General features: G+C 43.6%; 1 protein-coding gene across 5 annotated transcripts; it reads right to left on the reverse strand.

Annotated features, from left to right (window-relative positions):
* Positions 1-877: 877 nt before the first annotated feature.
* On the reverse strand, positions 878-26844 carry LOC119387393 (mortality factor 4-like protein 1). Of its 5 annotated transcripts, XM_037654772.2 has the most exons (13): positions 26754-26844; positions 26372-26418; positions 26226-26293; positions 25460-25546; positions 23017-23046; positions 17418-17512; positions 16424-16539; positions 15289-15390; positions 14024-14115; positions 9919-10021; positions 4414-4483; positions 2423-2507; positions 878-961 (listed from the first exon to the last, which is right to left on the reverse strand). In XM_037654772.2, the coding sequence occupies exons 1-13, from the start codon at positions 26779-26781 to the stop codon at positions 880-882; spliced, it is 1005 nt and encodes a 334-aa protein (XP_037510700.2). In that variant the 5' UTR covers positions 26782-26844; the 3' UTR covers positions 878-879. The 5 variants fall into 5 exon arrangements, with proteins under 5 accessions (XP_037510700.2, XP_049269460.1, XP_037510704.2 ...); XM_049413503.1 differs by lacking the exon at positions 23017-23046 and having other exon boundaries at positions 26754-26842; XM_037654776.2 differs by lacking the exon at positions 15289-15390 and having other exon boundaries at positions 26754-26842.
* Between the last annotated feature and the right edge of the window lie 201 nt (positions 26845-27045).

Below are 27045 nucleotides of genomic sequence, written 5' to 3' on the forward strand. Positions count from 1 at the left end.
GCTGCAAGTAGGAATTTGTTGTTTATCAAGGTTTGACTGTAGAACATGCAAGAGCTAGTCTTTCCTCCTCCATCATCATCACGGTTTTGACAGTGATACGACGTTCTTGAGTCTGCAGCCAGCATAGGTATTACGTGCACTGCGTAAACTGCATATTTACTGTGCTTCACTTCGCGTGCTTTTACTAAGAATGCACATAGTTGAATCTAAAAGGACAGTATGAAACCACTATCTTACTAGGCTTGACTGTAAACATCTTTACACACCTCACCTGTGTGTTCAACATTTACACCTAACCTATTCCAATACTTCAGGTGTAGCGTGTGTTGGTGGACCCATATGCAGACACTAGAATCAGCAGTAAACCTTTGTATGAAGGCCCACATCTCCTTCTGGGAAAATCTAATGCACGCCCGCCTTGAAATGCATGCCACATTTCTTGGGTAGAATGCTTTCATTTGTGGCAAAAAGAGTCATTACCAATGCAAGGAAGGACCACAAACAATGAAATGAGTTTGCACATCCTGTATTTGCAAATTCACACAGTTTCACAATGAACATTCATACTTTCATTCAGAGGCAGTTATCCAACAATATCTTCAGGGCTGAGAAATAAAATTTGTGAAACTTTGAGAATAAATTTGATATCTGCACAATACAAACAGCTTAAATGCGCTTAACTTGGGGGCATTAATTTCACAACTGCTATCGAAAAACTATTACTGAGATACAGCCGTTCCATTAGGATTTATTATTATTTTTTTTAGTTTTCATTCATAGGGTAAGTCACTGACGGGCAGATGAATGCAGCAAGTGCAAGGAAGACCATTTCCACACAGTGATGGGAGGGTTTGTTTTAAACAGCACAGCTTTACAATTTCAGATGGCTTTCCGTTGGTAGTCTGGAGGCGCTATTGTGTAGTCGTTCAGGCTGAACAGCTGAGAGTTTCTAGCCATGTATCTGAAACAGAAATAAGCACAATAGTTTATGTTTCTCTTTGCATCCATATAGATGTTGAAGGCACCACTGCCACAGCCACCACGCTCAGACAAATTAGAACCATGGTGCAATACTACTTTGGTGGACAATATAAAATACTTTCACACACATCTGCATCATGCAACCATTGTACATATAGACTTTGATAACTTCCTTAAACTGACCTTCTGCAGTGCAAGCCAATGCTGCAAGATGAAAACAGGCATGAACAAGACAATGCAAAAGTGTACTGTTTTCTTCCCATCTGCCTTCATCTCGCTTTGGTGTGTCACACTTCAGAAGCAATGAAACAAACTAGTTCAATGTCGTGCACAGCTGCACAAGTTGTAAATGGAGCTCCTGACTTTATGTGGTGAAAAATTTGAAATTCGGCAAATCTAAATAGAGGAATCTGCAAAATTCTGCACCAACATTGAACAGACATCAGGTGCATGTGACAGATAATTTATTAAAGGGGTCAGGACCATGGGGTTGGTGGAAAAATACATCCTACGGAAAGCGGACACTGCTATGAACAGCTCAGCCAAATCTTGCAGTCGTGCGTGGCAGGGATAGTTTAGAAACTGAGTGCAAAGTTGCCATTTTCTCAGGTTCCCTCTTTTCGTACAGAGGCCTGTGCTCACTCTCTTCTGACCTGCCGGTGCCTGCTGTTTAGCGTCAAACAGCAGCCACACTAGTGCACACAGAAATTACAATGAGAAAGAGCAATCGCATTTCATCATGTGTGCCGACGCAACTTCTTTCCCCCGTGCCGCCGTAGTAGTGTATAAACATTAAAATCATGACAATGACTGGTGAGGAGTGCTACGAATGGAAAACAAAATAAAACATACAAGACCTCCAAGAAAGGGATAAAATGCTAGTGAATGAGTATCAGTAGCAATCTTGTTTCACAGGCACCCTTGCATTCAAGGATTAGGAGACACATTCTATATTAAATCTAATATCACAGCACCAGTTTCTGGAAGGAGACTGTGCTACAAATCTGCCAGATATTAATATTTTACAGGGATATTGTCGAATAGCTAGCATTGCCTCTTGAAGGGACAGTATCACTAACACTTCCTTGGGTTAAAGCCTGTAGATTCTTGTTGGTATGATGAACAAAATATTAATAGTGGTGGACGATTGAAAGTAGTCATGTACAACATGGCTTCCGAGACCATATAGGTATACGAAGCTGTATGCTGGTTCACTAGTGGGCACCAATTTTAGAGGCACATGGTGTCAATATGGCAACACAGGATGAATCTTCCCAACATACGTGGCAGACAATTTAAGAAGAGTGCACACACGTTCAACTTGCACCTCCACTATAGATCCAGAAGTAAAATTAACAGAACTCATTCGGATACTGATGCATGCTTCACTATTTCAAAGCATTACATGTGAACCAATGAGACAATACAGAAGGAAACTCACTTGAGAAAATCGTGAATGTGATGTAGCAGAAGTTGGACGCTCTTCTCGTCCAGTGGTGTATAAGCCAACATGCTGCCAAGCTTGACTGAAACATAAGATAAGCTTCCTGCGTAAGATAAGATAATATTCCTGCAGGACTAACCACTTATACTTCAACCACAGAATCTGCACTTCTAATTTCTAATTTGTGAATGTTGCAAGGAAGGTCCAGACTTTTAAGCAAGTTGTGTATATATATATGCAAGGTGCTTTTCAATGGCACCACCAACAACCGTGTGAAAAAATGCAACTTCATATTTTCGGAGGCTTCTCTTTTATCTGACACTCTCTTTGAGCGAGCTTTGGGCTTCCTTCGAAAGATGGCACCACACTACTTAAGATGCATCTGCATCCGACCTGCGGACGCTCTTGCCTGCATTGCGTCGTAGCCACATACACTAGGCAAAGCCTAAGATTTATCCTACACAGTAGCAGAAAATAGTGGCATCCATATGGACCAGCGCACAGTGTGGCATGGTATGGTGCATTGGGGTGTGCCCTCACAAACATGCACTATACCCATTTTAAGATTGTGGCTACTATAGTATCATCTCCAACCAATCTGCTTTGCCGGTAGCCATTTCATGCTCGCACCCACTGTCCATTATAGGAGAGCCAGCCATATTTTTTATTGCGATAGTGATCATATGGACACTCTCGACGGGTTTTTGCAGTCATGTCCCATATAAGTCCGAATTGATAACACCCCCCCCCCCCCCCGCATTGTATGTTCTACTCACAGGTAAAAGCGCGTGAGTGGGAGCGAAAGAACATGGCTGAAGGATAGATCAAACGAGCTGGCCCATCTCTGTCGCTCGGAAGGCACATGCAATAACATCCCCCCGCATGTTAAACCTGCCGTCAAATGCTGCTAGAGAGGAAACGCCCCGCCCGTCTTCAACGAGCATGAAGAAAGGCACGGTGGGGAGAGGGGTTGCTTGCGCAGCAACTGTGAACTTTGATTCGCAATCACTGGCACGCGCGCTGTCTCGGCAGCCATCAGCGTATGGCTCGTATACTCTTCAACGTGCTGCACTCTCACAGCAAGAAGACCTCTCTCCCTGAAGTGGCCATATTCTCTTACACCAGTGTTCTGTAGAGTTACGCAAGATCGAATCCAAAAGTGTTAGCTGTCAGCCTTACTTTGTATAACATTACAATATGTTGCTATCGCATCCATTGCTTCGCCGTTGTGGTGAAACTGATTTTTTTCTTCAGTCAACATGTGATTGCTGGTGCACTGTATAGATGCTTTGTTGGCAGACAATCAGCTTTATTTGCGACAGTTAAGGCTCTGATACACTCCAGCGTAACGTCGACACGCGCGCGCACACATCGCAGCGACGTTACGTCAGCAAAAAACAGCCCTCTACAGTCCGGCGTCGGCTGCCCGCCGACACGGCCAACGGCTGCTGGCGCGCTCGGGCGTCACTCGGCTCTGAATAGATCCTGCAGCATTTCGCGCCAGACTCGCATGTACAAGAATTCGCGGGCTGTTTCGTCGGTTCCCGACAGGTGGCGCGGCGCGTTCTTCGCTTTACTGCGCATGTGCTCCTCAAGACGCGATCGCACCGTGCGTTGGAGCCGGCTCGACTGTAGCGGAGACCGATTTGCGCCTAGAGTAGCGTCGCTGGCTTGGTGTGACAAAATGCAATGTCCTCGCGCGCGCTCGCGTCAGAAGTCGGAGTATAACAGAGCCTTTAGTCAAATAGAAACGCAAATGTTCTGCTAGAAGTGACAAAGGCAACAGACATTTTCAGGCACAGACAAGCAAAAAGCATGAATTAATCAAATTTACGCAAAAGAGCAGTTTGAATAAGGCGGCATTAAAATACATTGAGAACACAGTGGGCCAACCAAAAATCTAAAATTTGTTTGGTTTGAATTATTGAGAGTCTACTGTATAGGCATCACAGAGCATTGTTATAAAGCCACTCCAATGGGCAACTTACCGAATAGCCTTAGCAGGTGAATGGCACCATATATTTGTGACATTGGGGTATCCGGTCTTTCATTTAAAACCTGCACGTACAAAAGGATGTTAACTCAGACCACACTGAGTTAACACTTGGCACATGATTATGGAGCCCCAGCTAGCATCACTAAAGATGTTCATGGCATCCAGGGTAACATAGTTTAACTCTAATTAATTCTTATTGAAAGCAATTTAAAGGGGTCATGAACCACTTTTCCAAGTAATGATCTAATGACGTTAGTAGCGGAGTTTACTGCCTCCCGAATCGATTGCCACAAAAATTTCTCGAATCCGCCAAGAATCAGCGGAGTTACGGGGGTTTGGCGCACGCTCTCAGCGCTTTCTCTCTTTTCTCGTGCCGACGAGCGCACTGGAAGCTAGACAGGGAGGGATGGCACGGGGGTAAGAAGTTACGTCAGCGCACGTCATGAAACGCGATCGCTCTCCCGCTGTGATTTGCATGCGCGAGTGCGGCTACCGTGTAAAGTTAGCAGACTGAGGAGTGCGGCGCGGGCAAGTGGCGGCACCCCGTGGCAAGAAGCGCGTCTCATCCGGCTATCGGCCAATAAGCATGCTATGCCTCCGCGATGTCAATGTGCAGGCGCCCCGCCCACTGACGAGAGTGAGAACCGGCCTCTGTTTGAAAAGAGGGCGCCTGAGGAAACGGCAACTTCGCGCTGCGCTTGTGGCCTTCACGCGGCGCGCACGACTGTAATATTTTGCAGAGCAGTTCATAGCCGTGTCAGCTTTCCGCAGGTTGTGTTTTTTCAACAAGCCCAAGGGGTGCTTCATGACCCCTTAAGAGCCAACATTACTCATTAAGGTGCTCTAGTGACAATAGTATTTTGCTGCAAAGCATAAGTTGTTCTTTTAAGGCTGCTGTTGAATGCTATGTATACTCTTCGCAGCCATTCTTTTTCTCTCGCTCTCTCTCTTTCCCATATTATAGTGCATACCGTTACCCACCCCCTTCTGTAATGCCTTCGGGCCCTGAAGGTATTAAAATACATAAATAAATATGGCTGCGGGTTTGACTCTTAACCAAAGTGTAGACAGTGGTTTTTTTAGAGGCAGGATGCACATCTTGTACAGCCTTTGTGCATACATGCAGCCCTTGTGTAGCTTAGGGAAGTTAAGCAGTCAAATGGGATTATCTTCCCGCAAATTTACTGCAGTGCTAACTGCTTCTTGTAGGATGCAAAAAACAACTAAAAATGTGAATGCATGTGAATGAAAGTCATACAACTTGCAAATCCTGAGATAAGGAGGAAAAGAAAATCAAGGCACTCTTTTTCACATGTAACATACACAGTGAAATGTGGAAAGCTGCAGAATAATAACAGCGACCTTTTGTGTGCAAGAGTAAATGCTAAAGAACATTTGTAATCCCTCCCTTCCTGCATACTTTAATGTGCTTATTCTTGTTTCACTTGGTAATGCTTAAAGTATTCCAATGCATATTCGCACACACACCAAAACACAATGTCTGCTGCAAGCACGCAGTTTTCTTTTAAATTGTGCACATTGAAATAGGCCATTTTGCATGAAGATGGAAATCCTGCAGAGTTAATAATACCTGGCAGGCATACAGTGAAAGCCAGGTAATGATTTGAAGTTGGCAGGCAGTATCCTTACTCTAGTTATTTGTCAACTTTATAGAGCACAGCTCTTTGATGCCCATTCCCGCAGTGAGAGTCCCTTGCTGTAACCGAGCACAGCACAAGATAAAAGCGCAAGGTAATGATAATAAGGGTTCGAGCTGGAATTGAACCCAGAAATTCTGCGGGATAAGTGTTCTACCACAGAACCACACCAATGCTTGAAATTCCAAAATGACCCTATACAGACATTATGTCGGGTGAGGAGTCACGTTAGCAGCTATGTAGTTTTGCATGGCACAAGCGTAGAATTACATTAGGTGTTGCGTGTGTGAGTTGCGTAACAAGTGGGTGCTTTACAGCTGCCCACCTGTTACACAGGGATCAGACATAATTCATCATCATCATCATCAGATAGCGCATCAAAAATGTGTGCAATTTTGTAGGTGTGCATATTGCCTCACAGATGTGCAGAGGGTACTTTGCAACTGTACATGCAGTAGGGCCTAGGAGTTTGCACCAGTCCTTTCTGGATAATGAGCAACACAGCCTGAGGAAGTGCTTCGTCCGATGCAGCTGCTAAACGAGCTGCCCGAGCAGAGGCTTAGCAGTGCCGATGTCACACTCTAGAGGTGTTTTTGTTGTGACTATCGTACAGCAAATTCGTGAGCAATTAAAGACACGTCGACAACGTTTAACAATAACGAGAACACAAACTGTATTACATAAAGTTACACGCACACACAGATACAGAGAGAATAAACTCGTGTCCTTTCCGTTCACTTTCGGCGTAGCGTCTGTCTGGTTCACTGTCTGGCGAGATTCTCACAGTCCCGTTCACTGTCTGCTAAATGTCTGTCTTCACCCCGCATCTCGGCATCTTTTCCCCGGAGTCGAGAAACCACGGCGGCGGCGCCAAGAACACTTGTACCGTCGCGGTAACAGGATAGCCGAAGGTGGGTCCGACTGAGACGCCATAATTCTTTCTTCTTTTCTTCGTTCTTTCTTTCTTGCCAGCCCGCTTTCGCTATGCGCCCCGCTCAAAGTACAAAACACATATAAGCAAAGAAAAGACACAACAAGAGGTGTGCGTCACCAAAGCACACCCGGAAGCCTGAATATATGGCCTTTGCATCAATATATCAAGTGAAAACATGCGTACAGCTGCCCTCAAATTTCACATTGTAGGGTATTGTAAGCGTGAGTAATTAACCCCTTGAGGGTTTTCGTCGTACATGTACGGCAGAAGCTTCCTGGTACCAAAGGGTTTTCATCGTATGTGTACGGCATAGCGTTTATTTTTAAAACGCACGCCTTTTTCGATCATTTCTCTTGCTTGGCCTGTGCTGCCACACTTTGGGAATACGTGGAATTTTTTTCATGCGCCGATGCCTCTCTGCTGTATTTTTTTTGCTTCCCAAAACGGTGCGCCGCCTATCGCTTGCCCATCCGAGCGCGTTCGCGGTGCAGCTGGTAGTGCGCGCCTTTTTTGATCATTTGTCTTGCTTTGCATGTGCTGCCACGCTTCAGGAATACGTGGAATTTTTTTTCATGCGCATCTCTCCGTTGTTGCTTTTTTTATGCTTCGCAAAACGGCACGCCGGCTATCGCTTGCGCAAGTGAGCGCGCCCGCGGAGTGGTTGGTTTCAAATGCGTGCCTTCTTCGATCACTTCTCTCGCTTGGAATGTGCTGCCACGCTTCGGGAATACGTGAAATTTTTTAAATGCGCCAATGCACCTTCGTGCGCCGATGTCTCTTCGTCTTTATTTTTATTATTTTTTTTTGCTTCTCAAAGCGGCGCGGCGGCTTTCAATTGCGCATCGAAACACGCGCACGTGGTCAGGCTGGTTTCGGTTTCGTCCTTCGGGTGGTTTTCGCTTCTTGCGCCCGCAAAGCTGATGGCTGTTTGGTTTCTAATCTCTCAAAGGGTGACCGCTTGTTACTCTCTCGTTTATTGCTCCCTGGGGCGCGATTACATCTGTTTCCGTGCGGCGCTAAATTACACAAACGCCGCCGCCGTGATTGCGTTTCCTGTTTTGGGGTGTCGGAAAAACTAACTACGTTTTGTTGGCGATAAGACGAAGGATTACTGTAGCTTTTTCACTCGTTTTGCTTTCCGGACGGGCGCACAACCAGAGAGTTTTCTTCCGTGCGCCCACTGATACAGTTCGCTTACACTATGGAAGTGCGCGCCGGTTGCTCTGCTGCCGGTGAGTCGAGCAGCGATTCTTCCGATGCGGACTATTCCCCAAAGTGCGGGTTTCAGTTTGTCAGACGAGGATTTTTTGACGAGTTCAGACTCCGATGACGATCAAGGAGCGACATCTGAAAAGCGTGCTTGGCGAGCCATGCTTCAAAGACTATCACATGCTGAAAAGTTTTTAGTGTTAGAGCACGAACATTTTTAACCGGAAAAGTACTCTGGTGCGCTTATTTTTGTATGTCTTTGAGCTATGTTTAATACAATGCATAATTTTTATTTATAAAAAACTGTTAGTTTTTTTTTAGGATTTTGCTTGATTTTTTTGTCACTTTACGGTCACAAAAAAAAGTGTTAGACAATTTTTTTCTTAAATAGAATAGTCTGAAGAATTTATTTCAGCAATAAAAGAATTACACATTTTTGGACTGGATTTCGCGAAAAAATTCGACCCTCAAAGGGTTAAAAGAAATAGTCCTTTTCTTTCCTTCTTGTACATTTCTCACAAATAAACGAATAATGTGAGCAGTACTACATGGTCACCCAATCAGCAAAGAGAGTGCAACACCTTAAAATTCTATGAAGGAAATGTAACAAAATCGCACCCGAGCCATATGAAGGAACTAAGCATGAGCAGTGAATGGTGTGGTGGCTATGCAATAACCGAGTTCTATGCTGCAAAAATAAGAAAACACAACCCTACTTTCACATCCACAACTTGACAGGACTATCATATTTTTTCAATGTCCGCAAAACAAATACATTCTGGTAGTGCTACGGCTTGTGCAAATAGTAAATTTTAGGTTTGAAGCAAATAGAGATTTGGTAGAATAATTTCTAATCGAATTCGAGTAGTATATATTACACATAAAGAAAAATGAGCGTATCTGTGTCATGACCCAACTAACCTGCACAATATTTTTTAATGTTGAAACAAGGCATTTGCAAATATCATTCTGTTTGGTTCAAAGGGAGTGGAAGCAACTTTGAATAGCAGCAGGATTTGACTTTCGATAGAGTGCAAGTAATAACCTGTAAAATATGTTACATTTTTAAATTTACTATTACTTAGAGCATATAAGCCGGTATAGCGGGCTTTTCAACATAAGAAATTATGAATCGATGTGAGGGTAACTTGTTCATTTAACCTTGAAGTGGGGCTTCGCGGCAGTGTGGATATCCCCTGGATAGGTGTTCTCACGGTACAGCACCCCTCCACTGCAGTGAAACCACCTCTATAGGAGGGTACATGCGGTTCATATATGTCTATTTGTTCATTTCGAATACTTCGAAATTTAGAATAATTTAAATTTGTTTCGAAGCGAATTCGAATACTGTAATATTCGTCTGAATATTCGAACTGCTCGAATATTGCCACAAGCCTAGGTAGTGCACATGTCTATATCTAGTGCATGGCATTCGGGCACATCTGATTGTGTGGGAATGCGTTAAACTGCTGCAGGCACACCTAACCATGGCTTTTACAGCAGCTTTCTTGCATGGGTGCCTCAATGATGGCACCTCATTCTGTGTCATATCACTGATTGCACAGTCTACTCTGCAATACTATAAGTTTGACGTAGCCTACCCAATACAGTTCAATCCTTCAAGGTTATGATAGCCGAGTCACGCTATTCACAAAACAAACCATGCACAGATTTTAGTATCGGTGACAAAACTTACATCGGCATACTGAGGACGTTCAAATTTGTACAAAAGTTGGCTTCCTAGCATCACGTTGAAGTATTCCTTGAGTCCATTTGTCACTTCGATGACAGCACTCTCCCTTTGTGAGAAGAAAGAAGGGCTCTGTTATCGTTTTTTTTTTGTAGTTAGCTACACAAAAATTCCTAAGCAGTGCAGTACAAATTGTTATGATAGTTTTTCAGCAACAATTCTTCGTGTGCAACAGCAAACACAAGGAAGCACCACTGAATGTAACTCCTGTTGCAAAAAAAAAAAGAAAAAAGATATCCAGCAGCCCTTGCACTATCAGGAAAATGGGGGCAAGCGAAGCTTGGAATGCTACTTCCTTTTTTTTCTTTCTATCGCACAGCCCAATGACCGCTCCTAACTGCTTTCTTCCTCCACGTTGGGAACTGGACCATCATCTATGTGCTTAGCAGCGCAACATTTGAATTGCTACAGGCAACAACGACAGTCATGTGTTCGTACCCAGGCAACAATGAAATGACAAGTAACCTCGATAAGCAATCAGGTTGTCATATCAAAAATGGCTAATTGCCAACAAGCCCAGGATAAAGAGAGCGTCATTCAGTGGAAAATGGCACATACTAATACACATGTGACCAGTACACTTTCTAGGGCCGCATTTCTCTGCGCTCACGAGCGCTGGGTTTTATGCGTACGAAGCCGAAATCTGAGAGTTAGAAAAGCTTCGCTTAAAAAAAAATTTCCCATAAGTGCAGTCATATTCCATTTAACGAAGCCCTCCTCATGTATTTCACTGCAGATTCTAGGAACAGGCATCTCGAAGTTGGCATCAGTCAAAGGTTTCCTAGAACAACGGCCAGTATTGGTCACGAGATCGAGCGGAGTCGCCGCCTGGCGGCTTCTGGCTGAACCGCACCTAGTGTGGATTGCTCCATGCGTTGTCTGCTAGCCAGATTGCGTTTGCATGTGTGCGTATGTCATGCAGGTCCTCAAAAGGCGGTTTGTTCCGTTGCGTTAGTGCAACTTTAACCACTCGTACGTATGCCTAACACGATGTAAAGAAGCATTTGGCCTTGATCGGCTGTATATGTACTGTAATAAGATCAGTGAATGCACTTGTCGACAGTGCTGTGTGTGGTTGTCGTACCCTCCGTTCACGAGAGTCATATCAGTGTAGGTGCCGCTCTGTGGTCCAAGCGCATTGCAAAGTGCACTTGGCGCTGTCCTAAAGATGAGAAATATTAAATCTCATGTGGATATAGCCTTTTAGCGGCTCGGTGGTAAAAAAAAAAGGCTCTCATGCACTTGCGCGTTATGGTTAGGTGTATAACTTCGGGACTGTCATTTATAGGTTACGTGACGAGCTTTAATTGTGTACGTTCCTGGTCCCACTACAGATAAATATTTCTGTCAAGTCACGTCTGACACTTCGGTACTTAAATTCTCCCCTAAAACGAACAGAAAATGGAAAGACACGGAAATCGTAAAGCTGAGTTGCCTTGCACAATTATAACTTCTGGCGAAATATATACAAAAACGCCCGTGTACTTAGATTAAGGTACGTGTTAAAGAACCCTGACGGTCGAAATTAATCGAAACGGTGTACTTACATTTAGGTCGTCGTAATTTCACGCGAAGCCACATCTTTTTTTCTTTACATTATCTTGTGTGTTTGTATTGCGTTGTTATAGTAGATTGACGGAAGGCAGCGGACATTATTCGCATGAAAAGCGTACTTTGGTCCCGTGAAATAACCGGGCCTTTGTTCCATTACTGTCGTGCAAGTAATCAATCGAATAAAGTTCCGTGCTGTACAGTTACCTTTGTGTACTGTTACTGGAAAAAAAACAAGCGTGTGCGTGTTAAACGTCTCCGCAGCGCTAAAGCGCTGTCGGCCACGTAGCTTTCCTCAGTGAACTTATCAAGCGCCCTACATTTCATGGAGAACTGAATAATAAATGCGGATGAATATTTGAGCACGCAGTGCACATAGTGCTATTTGAACTAATCGTGCAGGAATACGGGCATTCTTTTTGTTGGGGGGTATCCATATGAACAAGAAGTAAATACTTAACTCAGTCGCACTACAGCAGTGCGTCGTAGGTGGAACACAAGCTAAACATTTACAAATAAACCAACAAGAAAACGTCATCCATTGCAAAAACGCCGACTGCTGCCGAAGGCGAGCAACCCGTTCGTTGGCAGAATGCGCTTCTCTCACATGTAATAGTAACGTTCGGCGCGCTTCGTGCATTAATTCGGGAATGAAGAGCGCACATATTACCAGAAAGCTGCAGTCAACGCATTTTGTTTGCCGGAAATCGAGTCAAATCGCTCACAACGAAGCGCTGTTGTGTGCGTTTGTACACGCGCCAACAACCGCCTGTCCACACTAGCGTGGCGACGGTGCTGCCACCTGTAGCCCGATCTCGCGGCGAATAGGAACACGTCTGGTACGCTGGCTGGCTTCCATTTCAGAATTACAGAATGTATACGCATAAACAATATCATTTGGTAACTGTTAACAATTTTATTTTGATTACTTAATAGTCAACCAATTCATTCGGCCATATTCGACCATATGAAGCAAACAGACAATGAAGCCTGGGAAAGCATATGGGTAAACTGCATAACTGTTTTTTTAGAAGTTAAATGTAGAAATAAGAAAACGGAAAAAGAAATGAAAGTGGGCAAAAAACATCTCCCACATTACACGAGCTGTAGCACTTCATCATAACGCTACCATGGTGACTGTCTTCCCATCAACTCTCTTGGGTACTTGTGCATGTGTAGAAGAATGTCAGTTAGCACCACTCACAGTCATGGAAGTGGGTGTCTGTATGTCCATCACCGTTGTACTTCCTATTTTTCTTGCTCCAGCAATAACATTAGACAACACACACTCTGACACATTACCTATGAATATAAAAGAGCATGTCTGTAGATTCCTATGCTCTGTCTCTTTGTGTCTATCACCAAGCGTAATCTATTACACGTCCTATGAATAATTGACATAATAGTGAAGGTCCCCATCACCTTCCTCTGATTCAATGATAGATGACCTGTCTATTAGTTCGCTCTCTTAAAGGGCCCCTAAACCACCTCCGATATTTTTTCAAACATTTCAAGTAAACAGGCGCATTGTGTGCAGAATGCCGTCACAATCAATGATGCCACACGTGGCAGTGCTACAAGCCGCCGGCGCGCCACAAATTCCAAGAAACAATTTCTTCTCCTCTCTGGGCCCTTCCGGTCTGCCTAGTGACGAGTGTGACGTCAGCGTGTTGAATCTGTGATGCGGTATGCAGGCGATGCTGCGATTGGTCGAACAAGAACTTAGGACTTCCGGTTAGTCTGCAAGCAGCTGCTCTTGCTCCCTGCTGTTCTTCGTCGTGTTGCCCGCGTGTGCGCGCTTGCAAATCAGCAACTGTGGCCCGTAACACAACTGCCAAATCAATAGCGTACCAGCACAGTCATGCCTGGCGGTCTGACAAGCTGCGCGGACTGAATCCGACAGTGTTTTGGGATGGCTTTCACACATCAGTGCTTGGCTGCAAGAGCGCCGACTGGAAAAACGAAAAGATGCGACACGTGTCACCGTACGGGTCCATCATGTTGGCGATCCTTTGAAGGCATGCGTGCAACACAGGGTCCATACCGGCAAAATTCGTACAAGCACGGGCAGGCACGGCAACAACTGTGGTTAGCCGAGAAGCACGGAGTTCACGGAGTCGCGGCAACCGGAAGTGCCCGCTGTTTTGAAGAGTGCATCAGCGATGACGGTATGTCACGTGAGATTGGGAGGGGCACTCGGCGAGAAGGGCAAAGCAACTTTGGGAGAGGAGGCCAGCAGACGAGTGCAGGGTAGCGAAGGAAATAGTGAGATGAGCAATCGCAGCGTTAACAAACGCGTGTAACTCCGCTATTACGGCACGTTTCGAAAAATTCTCATGGCTACGTGTTTGTTGTGGACTCGTGCACAACTGTAACACCACAGCTAAATTTCGACATCTGGGTGGTTTAGGGGCCCTTTAAGGGGTCTATATAGGGCAATACAAAAACCAGCTACAGGCAAATAGTTACACCACATGTAAGCTAAAGTAAGGCTACTCACTTGTTAGATGAAATTCCTTTCACTGACGTCTTCTGTTTCACATAATCCGCCAGAATGTGGTCCACGGTGACATTGCAGGGAAGCTGAACAAGCTGCATGCAAACGCAATAATTACACATTTAACTTCAGAACATCAATTTTCAATAGTAAAAAAATTCAAAGTGTAGCACATTAATTATTGGTGATGCAATTTTTAAAAGGAACACTAACGACAGTTCAATAAGGTGGTATGCTGGGCCAGTTGGTGCAACATATTGTGGATTGTATGAGCGGAAAACAGCAGGCATAGAAGGAAAGAACTTGACAGGACAGACGCTATTTGAAAGTGAGTTCGGGTGTATGTATTGCCTATATAGGCCTGGAAATAGTGCAGGTGCTTGTGACATCACATAGCAAAAATGTCATCAGCACCATGGTTATGACATGAATAGAACTAGTTTTGGAATACCAAATGCTGTCAGAAAACCGCAGGAATAGAAGGAAAGAACTTGACAGGACAGACGCTCAACTTACAGCTGCAGTTTATTGGAAATTTTTCTCACGAGAGCATGGAATCGCGCATGTGCAGCCACCTTACAGACTCGGAGAACATGCATCATCAATGAAGGCTTTCGCGGGTGGCACGCACCTGTCTCTGCACTGCAAAGATTGCAGGTGCAATCCTCAGTTTAGGAGCACTAATGCTCTTTGCAAATCAAAACGAAGATTGGCCAGGGAGATCACGGAAGCTGGACAGATTAAAGCAAACTCAACCACATGCATCAGTGTTCCCTTGGCAGCAGAATAAGAAAGAAATGGGCTTTCTAAATAGTTAAAGCGTGACACATATTAGTTCGGATAAGTAACCTTCCTGTTGGCCTTGTCCTTCTTGTGACAAGGTGGCTGCACACGCGCGATTCCGTTTTCTCGTGCGAGAAAAATTTCCAACAAACTGCAGTTGTAAGTTGAGCGTCTGTCCTGTGAAGTTCTTTTCTTCTATTCCTGCGGTTTTCTGACAGCATTTGGTATTCCAAAACTAGTTCTATTCATGTCATAACCATGGTGCTGATGACATTTTTGCTATGTGATGTCACAAGCACCTGCACTATTTCCAGGCCTATATAGGCAATACATACACCCGAACTCACTTTCAAATATAGAATTAATTTTTAGTCATGAATGTGAGCAGTGAAATATAAATCTCTTTAGCATTCTTGCTGTGGCTTAAATAGAGTATAGGGCTTTCAATGAGAGATATCTTAAGCAGTAAAGCAATAAGCCATCACCTTTTTTTGTCGTGTGATAAGGTCCCAGTCGTCTACAAGCCATGGCTTCAGTTCATCTGGTATCCGCACCTTGATCTCTACTCGGGACAAGAATGCTTCCTCCTTTGGAAGAAAATCTTTTTTAGCACAGCTATAGCAAAACTAGACATCCATTTCAGAAAGCACAGCTGCACAACCGTGAAGCACTGGCGCAAAAAAATGAAGTTTCATAATGTACTGTCTAAGACAACTTGATAACAGGTTCACAGCAATTGCACTCTATCTTAATGCAGGTTGACAATGGCAAAAGCTGTGGCACATCACATAATGCAAACGGCAAAGACTTTTCCAGTATAATTCATGTCAAGATATCTTCCTCAACACGTCAACTTGAAACTGCCTACATATTAAATGTGCTGACGAACATTTATGTACAAAATTATGAAAGGTCAAATTTGTGAAAATGAGGCTACTAGAACCTGATGTAAACTGCCAAGATGCAAACACAAGTATGAATAACATATTTTAGCAAAGTGGTAGGCATGTGTATTGTGAAACTGTGTGTGTACAAATAACTTTCAGTGTCTATAACGACCCTGGCACCGAATGTCAATCTTGACACAAGAGAAAATTTACATTTTATAAGTGGAATCCCAAGCTGAGTGCAAAAGTTAAATATGTAAATCCCAAGCCACATCTCACGCTGAAGCCACAAGCTGACCTTGCTTAGACTGCTAAGGGGCATCGCGGATCTAAATTATCAGAAAGGTGCTATGAAACAAAGTCATGCTTGATTTATGAATCGTGCTGGATTCAACGAAAATTCACAGTGTTACCAATCAGTTTCATGCCATTTATCCAAATGTTTTAAGATGCTTCAAATAAGTATGGAAAACAAGGCACCTGGCCATCTATTCTCTTACCGAATTATAGAGTTACTTTAATTACGGCTTCACCAACATTGTAGACTAGTGATGCAATGACCTTTCACAATGCACCATACCGCACACATCCGAAATCAAATTTCACAATAGAGGTCCTTTCGAGACCTTTGGAGCAGTTTTGAGCACGACTGCTTTGACTTCACCGGCTAGCCGATGCCAAAGCTTTTCCACATCCCAAAGTTTAGCGAGAAAGTCTGGGTAGAATGTCTCACCGACTCAACATGTGGGTCCAGACGGCTTCGTTTTTTTCTGTGGCTTTCGCCACCCGACTCTGAAGCCTGACTAGTTGCTGGCTGGTGGGAAGCAGCTGCCGCCGCCGCTGCAGCACCTGTTCACATGACAGTTGAAACACTTTAAAGTGGAAACAGAAACCTCCTCATGAACATACTAAACAAACATGCCACCATAGCAAACAACTTGTTCTAAAAGGAAAAGAAAAACTGTCATCCACCGATTTCTAGCATGAACCTACAAAGAAAATGCATATGCATTTCTCAGAAAATAGAATAATAATAAAGGATTTTTAAATGACAAAAAAATTTGTCCTGTTTCGGAGTTTGGACCCTGTGAGCCAGCGCCTTACTGGGACAGTCACCCTACCACCTGAGCTAACTAGGCAAGCACATCACAGCAGGATGGCAAATTAATTGACAACTCGAAGCACACGAACACGAAATGTGAAAAGATCAGCTCTGCGGTGGCTTGCAAGGCCAAGGAACATTCATGAACAGATCATTTTCCCCCTTCGCAAACCTTTCCCCACCTAGTTGGCATTTGAACAACCAATGTTTCGAACATGCCGTTTTATGAGCAGAAATAAAACTATGACTAAATTTTCAAAAATCCACAAATCAACAAAGGGAAGCGAAAAGAATGAAATACATAGTGCTCACAGAATGACATGCAACGCTATAACTGAGGAAACTTTTCGGCACAAATTGAACCAGGACACATAACACAAAGGAACAGGACGGGCGCCTGTCAAGTATAACGACTGGTATGTGCAATCGCTTGACACAACCATGTCGTGTTGCGATGAGCCTGGCCACTAAAAGTGATGTTGACTCTCATGCAATAGAGTGCTGATGTGACACCAGCTAAAAGATGGGGTAAACAAAAGCATATGTGCTACTTAGCCCTAAATTAACGTGTTTCTATTCCGTGAGCACTATGCAAAGTGGCCGAGAAGAACGCCCCAACGCATACCTTTCTGTTTCTGGGGCTTTTCTTGGGATGGAGTTGAACAGCGTTCCTTCTCCACCTCTTTTTTTGGTTTAGTAGTTTTGTTCTTTTTCCCTTTTCTGGAAAGCAATGCAGAACACTAGTAGACATAAACCTTCATTTTTTTATTTTCTTTTTTTACAGTTATCGTTATTCACTGTCCAGAAGCTCTGAAAGCTTTAATCTGCATTTAAGCCCTCATACTTCCATGAGTGTGAGGTGCAGCTGCCTTTAAGTAGGCCCATAGGCAGGAATTTTTTTTCGGGGGGGAGGGCCCACTTGCTGAAAACCTTGACTATTTGAGAAAAACGCCAATTTTTATCATTTAGTTCTGGTAAAAACAACTACTTCACCAAAATTTCGAGAAGGGGGAGGGGGGGCTAACCCCCCCCCCTGGCTACGGGCCTGCCTTAAAGGCAAACACAATACTTTGCAAACATCTTCACGTTATGAGAAATTTAGCTTAACAAAAGCACGCACTTTAACAAAAACCACACTAGAGTCTCTAAATAGTATCTAGCTCATTGGACGGTATGTCTTATTCACGGAGGTTGTGTCAAAGGGTATATGCTGCATAAAAATTACAGATCATCCACATCACATTGCCGTGTGTAACTTGGAAAACTGATACGAATAATAATTAAAACTCATGCATCCACTATTTTCAGGACCTGGAAAATTTCTTCTAGGTAAGTGTTACCAGCAAAGAGCATGCTAAAATTGAAAATGCTGCTTTTCCTGTACACAATGTGTTGGCTGCAACAACTCGTTTCTGTAGAAACCAGCCACACAAATGCTACCTTTTCATAAAGAAATTAACATGTTCCTTTTGTTATTTAGCAGCTGTGGCATGTCAAAGAGAGAGTGCTTGCATATGAAACAAGGTACGCAAACAATTAGCTACTGCAGGCGCACAACAGTTTCACCAAACACAGAGGTTAAAACAAGTGCAGGAATACCTTCCTCCTTATGGTTGGTACTTAAAAAAGTATGTATATGCTACGGAACTGTTACTGCTGTCTTAACAGTCATAATTGTCCCACTGTTAGACAGGATGTGCATACTTGGTGCAGCAAATGATGGCTTTTACTGACTGTTATGCCAATTTTGCGGAACAAGACTTAAAAAAGAGCGAGCATAAAAAAAACTGGGGGAGGGGAGGACTAGGAAAGCACAGCCTTGGTAGGTGATGCAGGGCACCTGAAGCGCAGTGGCTGAAACATTGTAACGAGATCACCATAAGGCACAACATGACTCTGCATTATTGAGTGAATCACAATGCACAGTTGTGGACAGACGAAATGCGAAAGAAAAAAAAATTACAAAGTAGGATGCCTTTTGTTAGTGATACGTCGAGGGCGTGATTTCACAGTGCTGCTTGTCCAGCTGCCAGTGATAATATAGGCGCTAGAAATAAGCACACAAGCTGAGTCGTACTGCATGCGCATAATAAGATGAGGACAAGAAAGAGACACCACGAATCCTCATCTTGTGTTACACATTCATTATGAATCAGTGCCAATTCGCCTCACTGTCAGTACTCCTAATACAAGCTCAATTCCACACCCTAGGAGTGTGGCCATAACTGCTGGGATTAAATCTCCAAAGTCATGCTCTGTAGCGTAGTGCCACTGAGGTGGTACCAAACGGGTGTTCACATTTCAAATTTCCACAACTGCACATATTACGCTATCTGTAATTATGAGAGAGAGTGAGCTTTTGCAGGCACAACCGAACTTTTAGTTTTGGCATCTGATTCTTTGAAAGAAGGCAGAGGATGAATTCTGTCAGCATGTCCACATTACTATGACAAGCAGACAGAAACTAATTTGTAGTGAAATTTTACAATTCCTCATGACATCGTTTAGGCATCTAATTCAGTCTGACATGCACACTTTTATCTTCCCATGCTGTAAGCAGTGGGAAAACAGCATGCAAAAATAGTCCAGCATGCGCTCTGAATTTCAGCAACTGTTTACCAGTGTCTACCAATACAAGCTCTAAATATCAGCTGCTCTAAATGAGGTGTCGCAGTAATCTGACAGAAAGTTAGTTTACAGTTCCATCAAGCTTGACTGCTAAACAATTACGTCTGCTGACAACCAAATATTCCCCCTATGCTCTCTTTGGTTTTCATTGTATGGTGACTTCATATGAGAGAGACAATGAAGAAACAGTTGAAGCCTGCGGTAACAATGTGGTCCTCTTAAAGGGGTGGTGCCATCAAATTTCGAGGCTATAACAAGCCTGTTGTGGGTTTCCTCTGTATGTAAGGACACTCCACACGAAGGGTCGGACACAGAAAACGTTTAGAATAGATTTTAATTAGAGCTGTGCGAGTAGCAAAATTTTGGGTGCGAAGCGAATTCGAATATTGAAGTGTGAGTACGAATTGAATAGAATATTTTTCGAATATTTCTCGAATATTTTTCGAATACTTCGAAGTGAAATTGCAGGAAAAAAATTTGAGAGGATTCCTGAACATATTCTTATGAGATAGCTACATGAAAGTGTTTCTTTTCGCTATGTTGATGAAGCACTGGCGGGGTGGTGTTTCATAGTTGTCTTATCAAGAATGAGGCAATGTAGAGACCGAATTCTATTAATGTACATGATTTGGTGCAATCAAAGTGTTGCCGACAACACTACACGTGACAGGCAAAGATGCCATTTCCTCAGTCTCTCCTCCTCTTTCAACTTCTGTGGAAGCCCAACTGATGTGGCAGACAAGGGTGTGCTCCCTTCAAGTCTGGAGTTCCAAATCTGCCTCGTAGACGTCGATATATAAGAACATCTAAAATTTCGGATGCTAAAAAGCTTCGGCGTCTGATTTTTCAGACTTCCTGTCCAAACTTCAGGCCAAAAACAGCATTAATTGAGCCCCCAACTCTACCACATCTTTCATCTCCATGTTGGAACCAGCGTTTTCTTGAGTTAATACATTTGTGACCGTAGCGGAGCTTGAAAGGCAGCTTTGCCGCAATACAGAGGTATGATGAGGTGAAGCATATTGAAAATCTAGGGACCACTTCCAATCGGACGTGACTGTGTCTTGGCAAAGTTCGACCGTAACGGAGCTTGAAAGGCAGCTTTGCTGCAATACCGGGGTGTGATGAGCTGAAGCATATTGAAAATCTAGGTACCACTTTCAATCGGACGTTGACTGTGTCTTGGCAAAGTTCGACCGTAACGGAGCTTGAAAGGCAGCTTTTCCGCAATACGAGAGTGTAATGAGGTGAAACATATTGAAAATCTGAAGGTGCACTTTCAATCAGACGTTGACTGTATTTGTTTTTGGGAAGTTCGAATAATTCGAATAGTAAAATTCCAGTGCGAATCGAATCGAATAGCAAACACTATTAGAAAAATATTCGAAATTTCGAATATTCGCACGCTCCTAATTTTAATTCACTTCCAAACTGTACCTAAATGCCCAATCTCCCGTTCGAAACCCATCGCTAGCGCGCCAATTCTGATGTAGCTGTATAGGAAAGGCAATGAAAGTTGTAGTGACGTCACACCAGATCTGCTGTAGTGACGTGAGTGACCTCCGGACTTCCGTCACCTCCGCGACGTACGTACCGGCTGTAGTGAACTAGAATATATTCTAGTTCACTATAGTGCCGGCAGAGCATCGGTTGCTACATCACTCGCCGAGTTTCGATCGCTTCCTGGCTAAGTGCGTCACAGCCTTGTGTGGTCACGTGACCAAGCCTCCTACACTTCTACGTCACTGCCCAACCTCGGCGCCCAGAAACCGAAACTGTAAGTTGTCCACATCAAAAGGCGATATTAAATTATTTACCGAGAATACATGAATATTGGTGCCAAGCATCATGCTTCCTGGAGCTATAGGAAACGCTTACAGCAAAGAACGCGCAAGCCACAAACATGGTGGCACCACCCCTTTAAGTAAAATGTGGGGGAAAGGGGAGACTCCAGAATAGTTTCAACCACCTGGGATCCATGTACCCAATGTAGTGATGCACAGGCATTTCTACATATTCACTTGCATGGAAATGCAACTGCTGTGGCCAGCAAGTATGACTTACTTGGAAAGCAAGCACTTGAAGACACAATTTTTTTTTGTTATTCAGTAAGCATAGGTTGAAGTATTCAGGTGGGACAGTGTTGAACATTTGCTATCACCCTTATTGCAGCGCTGGCACAACTAGCAAGAGCCATTTCACTAACGCAGTATAATATGCAGTATTGTATGTAGGATAGGGAATTACTAGTATTAATTCATTTATTTATTTATTTGCTCAAGCAAATAAATAAATAAATGAATTAATACTAGTAATTCCCTATCCTACATACAATACTGCATATAACCACACTGTCAAATCCTCAGCTCTGCTGCAGAAGTAGAGCATGAGTGACAGAGCCACGAATTAATTTAGCGCAGCAAAAGAGTAACTGGGCTTCAGACAAGCTTGAGCGGCATGCATCTCTTCTTGTGCTAGGAACACATGAATACAGGTTCCATAAAGTTGAATCTACTGTGAACAATGCAGTTCATACAGATGCACAAGACAATAGACAAGTAGCATGGTGTTCCTGCTGTCTTCTGATTCTAATTGTAGCCACTGCTACAAATTCTTTCACTGAGTTTTAATGCAGCGCAGGTGCACTACTAGTGTTGTTGCGTCGCAGATTAGTGGAGAATATATCTGACAACAGTGGCCCAGTGGCCACTTCTCGCAACATTAAGATTAATATGGTGCATCAGAAAGCTTAGACCGAAATTCCCTCATGGCAGAAAAAAGTGGTCAAATAAGGGACGCCCCAGGGAGGCAACCAATTAATCACAGAGGGCCAACAAAGACAAGTCTCGTTGAAACATTAAACAGTTCTGGTGCCTCGTTGCAGAGACGCAAGGCAATTCACTATCCTGATGTTTCTATGCAGATACGTCTCATTAGGCCTTTACACACTAAAATTGCCAAATGACCACAGAAATCGGACTTGCCCTGCATCCATATGCGACGTTACTTGCAAGTTTAGAGGAAACGAACGCTCATTTCAATGCTGACTGGCGATCAAAAATAGTGAGAGCACAGCAAGTTTGAGAATTTGTGCTGAAGTGAAAGTTGTTCTTGTGTGCCATGTTCTACAATGCTATTTTTCAGCATCAATAAGCATTACGTACGTTAAGCTCACCATATGGCATGCAGAAACCACAGAAGCCAGATAACGTACAGAGAATGCTCCGAGATGTGCGTAATGTTCTTCTTGAGTTGAAAACACAATCTGAAAACTATCTGCCGGCTACAGCTTGGAAAATCTCTAGATCACCTCACTCTCCAAGTCCTGTTTTGCTTGCACTTCAGAATGATTATTTCACTGACTGCTAGAACATCTATGCCAGCAGGCAAGTGGCACAGTGTCACAAGATGGCCCCGGCAGCACTCCTGCCTTTCATGAGCTATCTCTGCTAACATGTTTCCACTGTGCTAAATGTGTCTAACACTGAAATTCAGAGCTTGTACTAGTGTCTCAGTAGCGGACTATAGCAAGGCAAAGTGGGCAGCCAGCTAGCAAGGGCGACTGCACATGGAGTGAGGGGGAGGGTGGTACTTACAAAGCAGAGTGCGAATGAGAGGCGGAGGACCTGAGCAACCCGAGAAACAAAAACACACACACATACACACACACTGATGGGATGAGAAAGCCCTATGAGCAAAAAAACAAAAGCCACAAAACACACAACAATGCACGTTTAAGCTTAGTGATGACACCAACGTAGAGCCAGAATGAGTGTGCAAATGTCTGGGGTACTTCTAGTGAGCTGCCACTTGCAAAGCCGTTACTTTTGCAAGCTTGTTAAGTGCTCTCCCAGTCAGTAGCCACAGAAGCGCACAGGAGACAGAGTGAGCGATTTGTTAACGTGTTAGTTGCAGACAAATGCTAACTGCAGCCAAACCATACCCTAGTTACTCCTAAGCATAGCTGCGCAAGAAAACTAAGCACCATTTTTTTAAACTGACACACTTAGTAGGTTTCTATTGATCTGGCCCAGCAGCAATGTTCAGGAACCTAGTCACAGATCCTTTCAGTTTCTACCATACAGTTAGGAAATATTTGTTGTTAGCAATATAGAGCAAAGAATTTCACTCTCAGTGCTGTCGACGTGCACAGTGCACTCTATTGCCTAGTCAAGGCCGCCACAATCCGCTGACTTTATAGTGAATTTATCACAATTGATACTCAGCCTAGAATGCATGTGCACAGACAACGAAATGCTCAGGAGCCGGAGATGTGATGGGTTCTACTACAAAGCCACAGGTACATTCACTCAATAACATGTACACTAGCTCAAACTTGATCCATAGCCTGAATCAATGAAAATGTCAATACGATTTGAATAAAATATTGGTGAATGAGTTACAAAAATTTTTTTTTATGTTGCTGCACCAAGGTGTGCTTCATGTGTGTATCACAAGCATGTCATGGAAGGCACTTGAGCAATTCCCTCAAGTATTTTCTGGCTGCTAGCATGGGATGTGCAGGCATAAAACAGCAGAATTTCAAGTTCCTTTTGAATGCTCAGCTGCTGTCATCAGTAAGCTGTAGTGCAATGTGCCTTGGATTACATGCCACAATACTGTGACAGTTTGCTATGAAACAGCATTGCAAGGCAGAGCCTACTGATCACAAATCCCCACCAAAAAAAGTGCACTGCTTATAGAAAGGAATGCAAGAAGTCTACACTAGTCATGCTAATACATGTCAATGGTAGTGCCACATGTGAGCAAGATTAGCGTGGTGTGGACATACAGTGTCTAGCCACAAGATGTGACAAGGCTGAGTGCCAAGATGTTAATAGCCATGAGGGCAACTTCCTAATAGATGGTAATTTGCGAATGCACAGAGCACCTATGCCCTTAAGAGGTTGGTGGTCTCACAATGACTGCACATGCAGCCTATGGAAAGTGGGGAGAAAAAAAAAGCATCACCATCTCATCTTGCTCACAAATGATGCCCAGCCATTTGTGATACAAGTGGTGAAAGCTTGCTAGAAATACAATTTCATAAAGCCTCTTGACTGTGCACATAATTGCAGAAGTTCTTGGAATGCAGAAACAGAGGAAGAGCTCAAGCACTTTGCATTCAAGGCACGGAGCCAGCAATTCTGAACCACATTTGGCACTTGTGCTGTGGGCCGATACAGGCAGTGCTTCCACATCTTGTGGTTTGTGGCAGTCTTACTAAACTTTTTCGCAGCTTCTGCACACCACGAAGTTCTGTCGCTAGCTGTACATACTCAAGCAATGCTTCAAGAAGCGAAAATTCACAACTTATGAAAGCATAATTACAAATATCCTGATGATGCTAGCCACATTAAATGCTCCTTAGAGGGATGCTGAACTCATCCACTAAATCACATTAGACAGTTATACTATTTTTGAAAACTCTGCTGTTCTTAATTTCTTCATCGTAGTTTCTGTACAAGAAAAGAAAATGACAGTCAAAGCTTCACTTTTGAATTCGGGACCTAAGCTCCAGCACGTCAATATTACAAGCATTATTTCTAGAAAAATATTGTTTGCTTTACATTACTGCAAAACAATGGAATGTGTCCTGAACTAAATAATTAAAATTGAAGCCATGGAACATGGTATGAGAGATTTTATGATATATAGACATATACACTGAACGTGTGTGTAAAGCAAGAAACTGCCCAAATTAAATTTTGCTGCCCGCAAATCTGGCCCTAAAATTTTGGTCCTTAGTATGCACGCACCATGGTGTAACAGCCATATGTACTAGGCAGCACAAGCAGAATGATGTGAAAGGATGCACAGGTGCACATATCAGAACAGCTACATAACCAAGCAAATGCAACCGTCAAACAAAAGCAATGTGTGTAGCAGCTTTTTGTGTATGTGCTTTTTACCGGTAATTTAGATCTTAAGCCAAATACGGCAAGCATGCTAACATATGCAGGCAAACTACAAAATATGCACGTGCTTCCTGCATGTAAGGCAACTCAATACAGTAGGGAAAAAAAATGCAATGCTTACAGGTGCGCCTTCTCGAGCTCCTTTTGCTTTTGGAGATTAACATCATTGAACTTGAGAACACGGCTTTCGGGAACCCACTCGTCCCAACTGAAATCATGATAGAGTCAGGTAAATGCTGGTGAACATGATTTGAAGTGTTCTAAGCACTTCATGACGACGTACCCAAGGCTTTATGGAAAAAAAAAAAGTATGTCAATCAAGGCAACTGATACATCAAATACAGCAGAGGTGTCTTGGAAAGCTTCCACACCTGCTGTAAGTCCCAGGTGTATGCACTGCTGCTGCCGCAATGTCTGCCCAAGACCGCAAATGCTTCCCAATGTGCGGTGAAAGTGCTCCGCTACTTGCAGGTCTATTCATACGCTTCAGTATATCCGAGCATTTTACTTCCAACACTTTACGTTACACCCGACGCACGTTCTTGTATGCAGGGCCGGCGTCTGGCAGCGCGTTTCGACGGCCTCGTTGCTGAGTGTTCGTAGTGATAGCCTATCATGGATGCCAGCGTGTCGCGGCGCGTTCTCACTGACACCTCTGTCATACGACCGCTTTGGAGTTCTGTCGCAGACTGCGTCGATAGCTGTTCTCAGACATTTGACATGCCGACCACGCTGCCCCGCATGTAAACTATTGTGGAACCTTCCAGTCCCACAACAGCTTCACGGTAAATGTAGCTGCTATTTCGAATGTTGGGATTGCCGAGGTGGCGATAGCCACGTGACAAGACGCTGGCCCGATATTTTCGATAGAAAATTAACGTCCTTACTTTTTGTTCCAGCCACTGTAATGGATAAAGTACTTGGTTTGCTTGTCTTTAACTTGGGCCTTGATGCACTGTAACAGAAATCAAACGAATGACGTTGCTTCCGTATATAGATCGAAAGGCCAGCAGAGGCTGTCAGACCCACTCACCTTCGCTTCGTACAGCAGAGGCCCGTGAAAGCACAGAACCTTTTCGCCTAGAAAAAAAAAATGAAAGGAAAATCAAATATTCAAGCTGACTGCCACACTTGACAACAATTGAGAGGTACGACACAGTACAAAACAGTAGACGTTGCAGTAAATCGCGGTTGAAGGAAATGCGGCGATCTTGCGGGGACGCCGCACAACAGTGCCGCCGACGAACTCGCAACTTCGCTACTTAAATAAAACTCACACCCGCGCGTGAACAACTTACACGGAGATCGAATCACTCTCTGTATGACAAGAATAGCTCGTCACAGCTCTTCGCAAAACTAAAAACGGTCCCACACGGACAAATAACAATAAATTAAGAAATAACTGGTCCTCTTACCATCTTGAAAGCGGGCTTTCGGCGCCATGTTGTTTACCGGCAGAGCAGAAGAAAGAGGCGAGAGCGCGCTAGGCAACAAATAGACAAATGATACATTGCAAGTAGTAGAGGCGTAAAGCATAGAGTTTATGGCGTAAAGGGCCCTCTTTGGCTGCCTTGGCCAGGTAGCACTCGATTGAAACTATAATTAAAAAACTAATAGAAACAATTTATTTGTTATTAGTAGCCAAGATTCAAATATTTTTTTTTCTAGCTGAGAACAACACCGCTAGCGGTAAAGTAACCATTAGAA

Source organism: Rhipicephalus sanguineus, chromosome 3 (genome assembly GCF_013339695.2).
Source record: "Rhipicephalus sanguineus isolate Rsan-2018 chromosome 3, BIME_Rsan_1.4, whole genome shotgun sequence".
NCBI lineage: Eukaryota > Metazoa > Arthropoda > Arachnida > Ixodida > Ixodidae > Rhipicephalus > Rhipicephalus sanguineus.